At 44.0% G+C, this 12,416-nt stretch overlaps 1 protein-coding gene across 1 annotated transcript; it reads left to right on the top strand.

Moving 5' to 3' along the window:
- Positions 1 to 10,969: 10,969 nt before the first annotated feature.
- Positions 10,970 to 12,009, top strand: LOC143260132 (uncharacterized). Its single transcript, XM_076524781.1, has 2 exons — positions 10,970 to 11,186; positions 11,270 to 12,009. The coding sequence occupies exons 1-2, from the start codon at positions 11,122 to 11,124 to the stop codon at positions 11,898 to 11,900; spliced, it is 696 nt and encodes a 231-aa protein (XP_076380896.1). The 5' UTR covers positions 10,970 to 11,121; the 3' UTR covers positions 11,901 to 12,009.
- The last annotated feature ends 407 nt before the right edge of the window (positions 12,010 to 12,416 follow it).

The following is a 12,416-nucleotide window of genomic DNA, read 5'->3' as shown; positions in this document are numbered from 1 at the left end:
GCGGACTGCCAGTTCGGCTTCCGGGAGGGGCGATCGACGGTCGACGCAATCGACCGTCTAAAGTCCCTCTCGGACAATGCCGTGGCACGGGGCGGGGTGTGCTTGGCGGTGTCGATCGACATCGTCAATGCGTTCAACACCCTGCCCTGGTCCGCCATTAGGGAGGCCCTGGTTGAACACCAGGTGCCTCCCTATCTGAGGCGGGTGATCGGGGCCTACCTGCGGGACAGGTGGGTGGAATACCCGGGCCGGTAGGGGACGATACGGAGGGAAGTGGACTGCGGGGTCCCACAGGGGTCCGTGTTAGGACCACTCCTGTGGGACCTGGGATATAACGCAGTCCTGGAGGAGGTCTCCCTGCCCGACGGTGCCACCTTTGTCTGCTATGCGGACGACACGTTGGTGGTCACCGTCGGGGACACCTTCGAGAGGACCATCCGACGAGCGGAGGTTGCGGTGGCAGCCGTCGTCGCGAAGATCCACGATCTGGGGCTGAAGATGGCCCCGGAGAAGGCCGAGGCCGTCTGGTTTGGACGGCCTCGGTCGCGGCCACCGGCCGGATCGTGGATCTGGGTTGGAGGAGCCTGCGTCGAGGTGAAGTCCAAGATCAAGTATCTCGGACTGATCCTCGACAGCCACTGGAGATTCGGGGCGCATTTCGGCCGCCTCGTCCCCCGGGTTGAGAGGGCGGCGGCCTCGCTCGGCCGCCTGTTGCCCAATCTCGGGGGACCGGATAACATGGTGCGTCGCCTATACCTAGGCGTGGTGCGGTCCATGGCCTTGTACGGCGCCCCGATCTGGGCGCCGTCCGCGAGGGCAAGCCGGCGCATCACTTTGTTGTTGCGCCGGCTTCAGAGGCAAATGGCCCTTCGCCTCATACGGGGTTACCGCACCACGTCTACCGTGGCGGCGCTTGCTCTGGCGGGAGAAATTCCCTTCGAGCTGCAGGCGGCGATGCGCGCCTATGTTTATAGGCGCATATGCATCGCTGGCCGGGCTCGGTGGGACCCGCCGGAGCAGGAGGCGGTCCAGTGCTTCGAGCTCCAGGCTCCCTATACCGGGAGTGGGGCGACGAACATCGTCGCCCCCGACGGCCGCTGTGCCCAGGGCGGGGGCCCTGGGCACCCTCATTGAAAAGCGGCCAAAGGAGCGGTCCCCCGCACCGCCAAACCAAGATTATTCATGGGGGAGGATAAATCTCCCCCCGGGACGCGGCCGGCCACCGCCATTCCATCCTGGTGGCCGGCCAGGCGAGGGGGAGCCGCGGTTGTGTTCGTTAAGAGTTCCCGTGGCTCCCCCAGTAATCGCCAGCGCCCTAGGCCGCCGTGGGGGTTTTAGCGGGTCAAACCTCGCACTACCCCCGTCCCACCCCCCCGGACGCGACGGGGGTGTCTGACCAGCAGATTTCCCCCACGTTAATAAAAAAAAAGATGGTGCGGGCCTTGGAAACCATGATTCCCATAACGCAAGGATTGCGAGACGACACCTCCACACTCCTGACTGCTATCACCATGGGTAAGCATGGAATCATAGATACGCAACTTTTAACACCTGAAATACTAGCGCAGGGTATCAACGGAGTTCAAAGCCAGAGACCTGGCGCCCCGATGCTGGACGACCGACGGGACTACGTGTTGCTGCTCGACATCGCTGACGTTGCGATTTCCTTAACGCGAGGGCATCTCATGTACCACCTCTCGATACCCATCATGGAGAAACCGATATTTCAGCTACAACACCTCATCGCCATTCCACAACGAATCGGAAAACATCATATTGTGATCATCCCCGAATCAGAATGGATCGCAATAGACGCAACCAAGCGCAGCTACTTACAGACCGAACAACAGTGGATAAGCAACTGTAAGACACACGCAAACACACGATACTGCAAACGCGCGCAACCCACTTACCTTATCAACACTATTGACACATGCGACAGCAAACTGATTAGAGAAAAGACAATTGATACAAACGACAAAATGTCGACCAATAGCTTATTCAAAATTCACGTTATAGCTATCATCGCGATAAAAGACGGATACATTCTTATACCAGAACGCGAACTCGTGTTACATGCAATATACGATAAGAAGACCACACGCATCAAAATACGACGACCGACCATGCACCGCTCTACACAAGACTACTCACTCCTGGGCGATCAGTTCTCACACCATTTGACAAAAACATACGAGTTCGAACAAACAGTAGTTTACAGACCCAACGTTACGTTACCATTTTCAACATCTGACATGCAGTTAATTCCTGACAAAATACCTACACTCCACGGCACACTAAACATCGACACATACAGAACACTCAGTACCAATTTAGACCAGATCGAACAAAATATCGAACAAGTTAAGCAGAACTATAGGCATAAGAGTTGGATTGAAATCGTAACAAAATCTACAAATTATTTAGGCTATACAGCTCTTACAATATGCATACTCTACATTTTTTACCGTTGTGGACTTTTTTCACTATTAGGCAAACTCGTTCCCAGAAACATATGTATCGAAATCTTCAGCCCCAAAATCACACACTGTGTAAATTTAGAACCCCAGGTACTTTATAACGCGAAGGCAACAGCTCAAGAACTGCTGAACGCGCCACCGGGATATGAACCACCCTCGAAAGAAAGGAACCCTACGGTAAAACTAACACCTCGCAGGAGCAAGCTGGGTCTAGGACGGGGGGTGTAATGATGATCCTTCCTCCCCCACTCTTAATCTCCAAAAGAGACAAGACACAGGTATTGTAACGATGACCGTTCCTCCCCCACTCTTAAAGAGATAAGACACAGGTATGTATAGGCCATTAATTATGCGTGCGGGCAGTGACATTCTTATAATCGGCCCGGAACATCGATCACAGTGTAAAAGTTCCCACTCTAAATGTATCAATTTTATGAAACTGTTATAAAATAAACATACGCTGAAAAGCCATAGCTTTCCAGCTCCTTTTAAAAAGCGAAGTCATTCAAATACTGCGTAACAACGGCGGCCGCACAAAGATGTTCCCAGGGCCACCGCCCTGAGCACGACGGCCGCCGGGGGGCGACGAGTCACCTCAAAGAAGAGGTGAGTCGTCACCACCCCCCCCCAAATCCCAACACGGGAGGACCTCTTCTATCACTGAAACACTTCCGGTCCCGTTCACCCCGAGAAGTAAATGTTTCAGACTGTTAACCAAATTCAGGAAAGTATGGTATGAAAGATCCAAAAGCAATCCTCAAATCCTTGCTCCAAAAGTACGTCGAAATTCAGATCAATGTGGACTTACTTTTCTTGTTGGTTACTTCCACAATAGCGCCATACAGTCTCCCAGAGAACCAGTCCTCTGGATATCTGCTGAACACTGACGTGAATCTTGACATGAAAACTGCATCACTCAATTTCCATGTTGATCCAATCGGTTTTTGTTGACAGTAAAAACCGTAAATCATCAAGCAAGCAAATTCCTGCTTTCTGTATTTCCACTTCAATACTTACTAGGAATCGTGCATTCTTGCTATTTTTTAATTGTGATTAATATTTGTTACCAGTTTACTAAGAATGTATCCACTGCGGGTTAATTTTCTTGTTATGTACACTATTTGAAATTTTGTAACCCTGAATTAATCAGTAATTATTCCGAAATACTTTGGAAATTGAAGTCGATAGTTATGAAGTTAACTTATCATTCTTTGAAAATGGCTATAGTTGCCTTTAATTTATACTTAGGTAAGTATCGTTGTCGTATCCAGCCATAGTTGTCTTCGACTACTGACACCAAGCAGCAGTAATATCATTAATGCATTTCCAATAATTTGGTTTCTATGAATAACCTAAGAGTGGGTGTTGCACTGCTTTTCTTCCTCCATATTATAACCATTACAGAAAAACATTTAGTTATTTCGGGCGCGTAGAGTACAAGAAATGTCCTGCAAACTACCAAGAATGCACAGCTCTGCAGTAATATAAAATGGAGTATTCTCAATCTGAATGTTCCATTTAATGCAACTCTTCATTTGTGGTGAATTTACATGTTGGCGATTCCATTGCTGATTCCGAATATTGGAAATTTGTCGAGCAACAACCCGACCCAACTATAATTTTGCAATACAGATCAAGTACACTGGATGCCCCGTGTGTCTAAAATCAAATTGATCAATTTTAGATCGCCAGTCGATTACCTCCTCTTTACTGGTATCACTTGGATCGATGCATAAGAACTCTAGCGCGGCGTTAGTTTTTTTACATTAAGTCGAGCTCAGCTGTTCGAGCTCGACGCCGGTCCAAGTAGACAAACCGTACTAAACACATCAAACAGTCTTCTGTTTGTATCATTGCAATGTATTCATCACTTAGGTTATCCTTCCAATATTCACAATATCAAATCCATTATCTATTTTCCGTCGTCTCCCTTGCAGCGCTGTTCGTTATGACATTGCCGTCGTGCACTGTAACAAACGTTCAGTGCTTCTTTTAGTTTTCGATATTCACAACGAAATAAGTAGGCCCTCACACCGCGACCATGGCTAGTTTTCATTTGTCATCAGTTATCAGCTACTGTTACGTAGATACATGTAGTTACGCTTGTAATACTTTTGCGCTTGCAGCCTAGCTTCGCTACAATCAATTGCGCTTGCAAATTTCGATATAGCTTTGTAGCCATAAATTGATCGCTTAATCGTATCATTCAAGACCTTCACGACACATTATCACAATTCATCATTCAATTGTATATCATCTATAACCTCCTCTGTACGAATCTTATTGGTTAAAACGTATTTAGTGTTATTACACCAGCGTTTTTTACCATACAGTCCACTATCCAATTCATCCTTCCAATCCTTCCTCCAATTCAACCTTCCCAACGAAAAGATACATTTGCAACATATTTGGAAATTTGAGAAGAATAACAAACTAGTAATTTTGGAAATTGTCGAACATTAACTTATTTCTGCACTTCATGAGCCTTCCCGGGTACTACATATTTCCAAAACTTCATCCTCCGGTTACGTAAACGTATATTGTGAGTCATGTACCCTCGAAAGGGTACAATGACGAATTTTCAGGGACCGAGGCAAGTACGGGCATTCCCATTACCGTTTTTCAAGAAAATTCGGGCCAGTTTCACGTCAGGTTCCAACGAAGTAACAGTTACAAGACTGAGTCTGATTCTCTTGCGAGCAACTCAACTGAGTACAAAAAGGATTTTCGTTAATATTCGAACAAGATACAAAACACAATAACTTTTTTAGAACTTGTCAAAACGACTTGAGTAGGTATATAGGTTTCGTTCTGCAATCAAGGGTGAGGGGAAGGCTGAGCCGGTGGGGTAAAGGGAAGGAAGCATCATCGTGAGCGGCACGCGTCGTGTGGAGGGGGGAAGTCACCGATAAGGAGTTTTGCGGTTTTGCATCCGGAGAGGTTCTCGGACGCCTTACCCGGAAGTTGCTTATCTTGCGAAGCGATATCGGGAATTTTGGTTTCGTTTATTAGATTTCTTAAAGTATGGTTTTTTTAATCTCGGTTTATACCGAGATACAATACTATTATTGTAGCGAGCGAGCGAGAGAGAGAGAGGGGAGGATGCAGCGGTTGTTCTCTCTCTTGCAAAAACGATGCATGATTTTTCTCGCGCGTGCGTTAGGCGCGACGCATTTATAGAAGTTTGTGGTTTTGTATCCGGAGAGACTCGCGGATGCTTTACCCGTGATTTTGGTCTCGTTGAGATTTCTTAAAGTAAGTTTTTTTATCTCGGTATAATATTGTAGCGAGCGAGAGAGAGAGAGGGGAGGATGCAGCGGTTGTTCTCTCTCTTGCAAAAACGATGCATGATTTTTCTCGCGCGACGCATTTATAGAAGTTTATGGTTTTGTATCCGGAGAGACTCGCGGATGCTTTACCCGCGCTTGCGAAGCGATATCGGGGATTTTGGTCTCATTAAGATTTCTTAAAGTAAGTTTTTTTTTATCTCGGTATAATATTATAGCGAGCGAGAGAGAGGGCTGTATTGCAGCGGTTGTTCTCTCTCTTGCAAATGATGCGGACAGAGAGAGAGAGATATTTTTTCTCTCTCTTTTACTGTTTTTTGCTTTTTCCCTTTGCAGCGAACATTTTATTCGATACTGAGTTGAGTATTGGTATGGAAGTTGGTTCGTTGAATGTGCCATCGTTGCAATCGTTCGCAACGTCTAAGATATTTGAACACGGTGTTCATAATTTTTCGAGCATTGCTCGACGGATTTTTATCCGATATTGTGATGTTATTTTGTGCGACGTGTACTGTGTTTTTCGTCGGAGATATCAATTCATATATCGATTCAAATCGCGAGACTTGCTCGATTACGTGATATACAATAGTATTGATGTTTTAAAAGTAATCGTTCCTTTGAGCACGCAATGTCGTTCGAAGAGATGGTTGAAGAGGATTATTTTTAAATACCGTGAAGAAACTGATTATGTTTGCGTCGAACCAGTGTTGATACCATTATCAAAATTTGAACGGAGTATGACCAGAGGTGATTTCCTCCCTCCATTGAACAAAGTAAAGAGAAGATTGGAATATTCATTGCACGACGACGACGATGATTGGGATATTCGTAAAATCAAATGGGACATTAATTTACCGACCGAGAAACTCAATGCTTCACGCGTGAAATTCATATCGAAGTATTTTTCATCGAGTGACGAAGATACGTCGTGAGATGATTCCTACATTACAGAATTTGGTTTGGGGATACGTCATAAACTTATACCTGAACGATCAATTTCTGCTCGAGTGGAAAACAGCGACGGAACGTCTAATGCGAAAAGATTTGACGAGTCGCGTGAGTTTCATCTACACGAAACGATTTAGCCAAATTATAGTGAAATGGCCCGCGATCGATTCACCGTCCGCGATACTACATATCATCGAGATGGAAGAGCATCACGTGGTTGGTTGTATAGTGTAGTTACGTTCGTGAGAACTGGAAACTTAACCGACGACGTGAAATCAAAATTGAAAAAACTTCTTTTTAATAATTGATGTGAGTTAATATTTTCACAAGATGACGCAAGTTTGCAAGGACATGTTAAAATCGTTAACACATATGTCAAGGTTGATTCGAACTGTGGACGAGTATCGCGAATGGACGAAATCATGTATTGAATGTTTACAATGGTGTAGGAAATATATGAACATTGTGAAAAGAAACGAAGCATCCATAGGTGTAAAATCGAGTTTGCTGTCGATCATGTGTCGTATGAAAACTTTGAAGGTCTCGTTAGATCATCGGTTTTCATCACGCGTTGGTAGTGGTTTGTATGGAAACGTTGGCGCGAGATTATCGACTCTTCGTTGGGAGAACATCGAGTCGGCGTTTAAGAATCGTATATCGACCGGCGTTGTGATCAACGTCGAGCATGTCGATCCACGTAATTTCTTGCAACACGCGAAGCGAATAGTTACGAATCGTATTACAGAACTTTTGAACGTTCATTTGTCGTTAAAAGTGAACGTAGTATTGGAGGCGGAATTTGTGCTGCGCGACGAGGTTTCGGTGAAAAGTTTTAGCACGCGAAACGTCGCGCTCTTTCATTCGTCGAATCTACGTCGCTGGTATGCGAAAGATGTTGTGCCAACGCTTTTGACATCGATAGAAGAGTTTCAAGAACGAGACAGTGGATGGGCGTTATCGAAGATCCTGCATTTGATGGTGAATTCCAACAAATATCAACCGTTACAAGCAGGTTGTCAGGTATCCGTACCTCGAACAGTGCAATTAAAGAAAGCAGTCTTCAATGTGTACAGTGACGACGATAATGCATGTTTCTATTGGGCAGTGGTGGCAAGCCTATATCCAGCTAAAAATAATTTGAATCGCACATCATCCTATCCGCATTACAGCGATGTGCTCCACACCGAGGGATTCCAATTGCCGATGTTGTTCAAGGACATACCAAAGTTCGAAAAAGCGAATGACGTTTCCGTGAACGTGTTCGAGTGAGGAGGGGAACAAGAAAGATGTCGGACGTTGCATTTGACCTCAAGGAAGCGGGAGAAACATGTAAATTTGCTGCTCATACACGACTCCGAAAACTTGCGCAATCATTATCTGTGTATTAGGAATTTATCTCGTCTGGTTTCATCTCAGATCAGCACGCAGCACTCAGATCCACACATGTAAATTTTTTTCTTTCTTCTGGATGATGGTGGTGGTGGTGGTGGTGGTGGGCGAGAAAAACTAAAATAAAAAATTATGTTTTTTTTTGTCAGGTGTCTACAGTATTTCAAATCGCAGGAAAAATTGGGCATTCACGAGATCGACTGCAGTCGAATGAACGAATGTGCTTTAAAACTTCCGACGGAAGACGATAAATGGCTGAAGTTCAAGAATTATGCGTACAAGGAACCGACACCGTTCGTTATCTACGCAGACTTGGAATGCCTGCTGGAGAAACAGGAAGATCAAGGTCATGGAGCTTACTGTAGATATCAACATCACCATGCCTTCAGCGTAGGCTACTACCTCCATTGCCGATACGACAGTTCGTTGAGCGAGTATCAGACTTATCGTGATGAGAAAGGTTGTATCACATGGTTTGCATCGAAGTTGTACGAGTTGAGCTGTAAATTGCAGCCGGTGTTTGATCGAACGGTTCCAATGGCTCCGTTGACCGCCGCGCAAATCTCAACTTTTCGTACCGCCACGTATTGTCACGTGTGCGAAGAACCACTCGGTAATGACGACGTGCGAGTGCATGATCATTGTCATTTCACAGGTGCGTATCGGGATCCGGCGCACAGCCGTTGCAATCTGAGCTATCAATCCTCGTACGTGATACCGGTGGTTTTTCACAATTTGTCCGGCTACGACGCACACTTTTTCATCAAAGAATTGGCAAACGCGTTTGAAGGTAAAATAGATGCGTTACCGCTGACGAAAGAGAAGTACATTTCTTTCACGAAACAGTAAGAGGAATAAAGATGCGATCAAAAAATCGTGGAAGAATTGCATAAAGTTTCGATTCATCGATTCGTTCAAGTTCTTGAATTCGAGTCTGGACAAGTTGTCGTCGTACTTGGACAAGAGCGACTTGCATATCGTGAGGAGCCAATTCAATCGTCTTTCGAACGATGATTTTCATCTTCTAACCAGGAAAGGCGTTTTCCCATACGACTATGTATCGACCTATGACAAATTAAGCGACACTTGTTTACCACCGCGCGAAGCATTTTATAATCAGTTATGCGACAGCGAGATATCCGACGTCGACTATTGTCACGCGAACGAAGTTTGGTCACGTTTCGGTATACAAACGTTAGGACAGTACAGCGACTTGTACTTGAAATTGGATGTGTTGTTGTTGGCCGACGTGTTTGAAAATTTTCGCGAAAAGTCGCTCGAGAATTATAAACTCGATCCAGCGCACTATTATACGTTGCCCGGTTTCGCGTGGGACGCGATGCTAAAATTGACGAAGATCAAGTTGGAATTGTTCACCGACGTTGACATGCTTTTGTTCGTGGAGCGGGGAATACGAGGTGGGTTGAGTCAATGTTCGCATCGTTACGCGCGCGCGAATAACAAGTATATGTCGACGTACGATTCGGCCGAACCGTCCAGCTATCTTATGTATTTCGATGTTAATAATTTGTATGGCTGGGCCATGTCGCAGCCTTTGCCGCACAGGGGTTTCCAATGGGTTGACGATACGAGTAATTTCAACATCGATTCCGTGCCGATCGACAGTCCCGTCGGGTACATTTTAGAGGTCGACTTAGAGTATCCTCAGGAAATTCATGATGCTCACGCGGATCTTCCATTTTGCCCGATTCACGAGGTTGGGGCGTTGCAAAAGAAACTGTTGACAACGCTTAGCCATAAGAATCGTTACGTTCTCCATTATCGATACCTCCAGCAATGTTTGAGGTATAATTTAAAATTAAAGAAAATTCATCGGATACTGAAGTTTGAACAATCATGTTGGTTACGCCGTTACATAGATTTAAATACGAGGTTGCGCGTCAACGCAAACAATGACTTCTCGAAGAATCTGTTCAAACTGATGAACAATGCAGTGTTTGGAAAAACGATGGAAAACGTTCGAAATCATGTAAACGTAAAGTTGCTCTCGCGATGGAGCGGTCGATACGGTGCTGGGCGTTTAATAGCTCGACCAAATTTCCATAGCTGTACTGTATTCTCCGAGGATTTTGTCGCAGTTCAAATGAACCAGCTTTCTATTAAATTTTATAAACCTATTTACATAGGCATGTCAGTGTTGGACATATCTAAATTACATTTGTATGATTTTCATTATGGCTACATGCTTCCAAATTTTCAAGAAAGATGCAGGATTTTGTACACGGATACGGACAGTTTAATTTATCAGATTATTTGCGACGACGCGTACGAGATGATAAAACGTGACATTCACCGATACGATACTTCCAATTATGACAGAAATAACGTGTACGGCGTTTCGATCGCGAATAATAAAGTATTAGGATTAATGAAGGACGAGAACGGAGGTAAAATCATGACAGAGTTTGTGGGTCTTCGCTCGAAAATGTATGCTATTCGGGTACAAGACAAAGACGATGTAAAAAAGATTAAAGGAATTAAGACTAACGTGACGATTAAAAATATAACTTTCGACGACTACTTAGCATGCCTTCACGATCATTTAGAAAAATCAGTTTGCGTTAAATTGATAATGTCTATACAACATCAAGTGTATTCAGTATCACAGAGTAAATTAGCATTGAGTCCATACGATGATAAACGATACATTTTAAACAATTCGATCGAAACCCTTCCTTGGGAACATTATAAAATCGCGAAAGGGGGAGAGGGGGAGGCAGGAGGGAGAGGGAGTGGGGGGGAGTTAGAAAAAATAAAAGTGGTTATATAATTTCATCGATGTTTCGAATCCCGTGTTGCGCGCGCGCGTGTTCACTTTTATTTGTAAGCGGAAAAGGTGCGTATACGCTCCTTGTATTGTTATCTTGCGTGTAAGAAGGGGGGAAAATGGTAGGGGAATTGTATATATAAGCATTTGGCATTGCGTACAGCGAGTAGTGCGTTCTACAGATTACTTTCTTATAGCGCAGTTGTTCTTCAGTATTATAATATTCACAATGTCAAATCAAACCAATAATTTTTTACATAAAAATGGATCTCACAACGATTATAAAAATTATGGGTAAGTAAAAGAAAGTTTGAAGGGAATAAAATGTTCCTTTTATGAAAGAAGAAAAAAAATATTGTATGTTATTTCTTTTATAGATACTCCATTTCGATGATACGGTCGTTTCAACAGTCGCAACCCCAGTCGCAGCAGAAGCAGTTGCAGATACCGCGCAACGCACGAATCTTGGGTAGAAGATACTCCATAGCCGGCAATTATTTCAAGTTCCTTGAAATTTGTGTACGCGTGGATGAAAATTTGCGCGTCGAGTTTGTCTTGGGGGACAATCGTGGAACAGAGATTTCTTTTTCAATGGCTACGTGGAAACTGCTGGTGAAAACTAGAGATTATATTCACAATTACTTCGACGCGGACAAGAAGGAAAAACAAATTGATGAGACTTTATCGTTACAAATTGTTAATTTTAATGGAATGAGTCTAATCAAGTTGTTCGATTCTCAAGCATCGATTTATGTTACGAAAGAGACGATGGATAATTTGTACAAATTAGAGTTATGTATGGATCATATGTATTCATGGTTATTAGAAAATATTCCAGAAATTCAGGATAGATTAGCGAAGCTCGTTGACATTGTAAAAAACTCCAATAACGAGCAGAATTATGCGACCGTAATTTTTACAAACGAATTGTTCGAACGAAATTGTCTGATCGATTGCGAATTGTTAGCTTTATGTTTAGATCTAATCGTATCGAAAGCGAATCGTTGAACTTGTGTGCGTGTGGGGGGAATTAATTAGTATTAATGTAAAAAGCATTTATGTATTTTTTCATGTTTATTAGAGAAACAAAAATAAACATTACATTATACAATTAAAGTACAGATGATTTCTTTATCCAAGAGTTATGTGACGAATCCAGCCCCAACCATTTCACATATATTTCATTTCCTTTTCGACGCAATACTTTTTCTACTAAATACACGTCGGCATATTTGGTAGCGCGTATCTCGTATTCGTAAAATCCTCCAGCGATAGGTTTGTTCTGCAAATCAACCAAAAGATACGTGACGGGGTTCGTTCGTTTCACCGTCGCGATCTTAAATACTTCTGTTGACCAGTTCGGTGTGTATCCTTTGTCGAATACGGTTTTGAACTTGCTGATGCGCACATAGTCGCCAACTTTGAATTTCGCAGGACCGGCGATCTTGACGTTGCTGTACACGGTAGATAAAAGATACTTCTCATTTTTATGATTCACGTTTGCAGGTCGCATACGAATGGTGC

This window comes from Megalopta genalis, chromosome 10, assembly GCF_051020955.1.
Source record: "Megalopta genalis isolate 19385.01 chromosome 10, iyMegGena1_principal, whole genome shotgun sequence".
Classification (NCBI taxonomy): Eukaryota; Metazoa; Arthropoda; class Insecta; order Hymenoptera; family Halictidae; genus Megalopta; species Megalopta genalis.
Note: the sequence above shows the minus strand (reverse complement) of the source record. Positions and strands in the feature narration are given on the sequence as shown.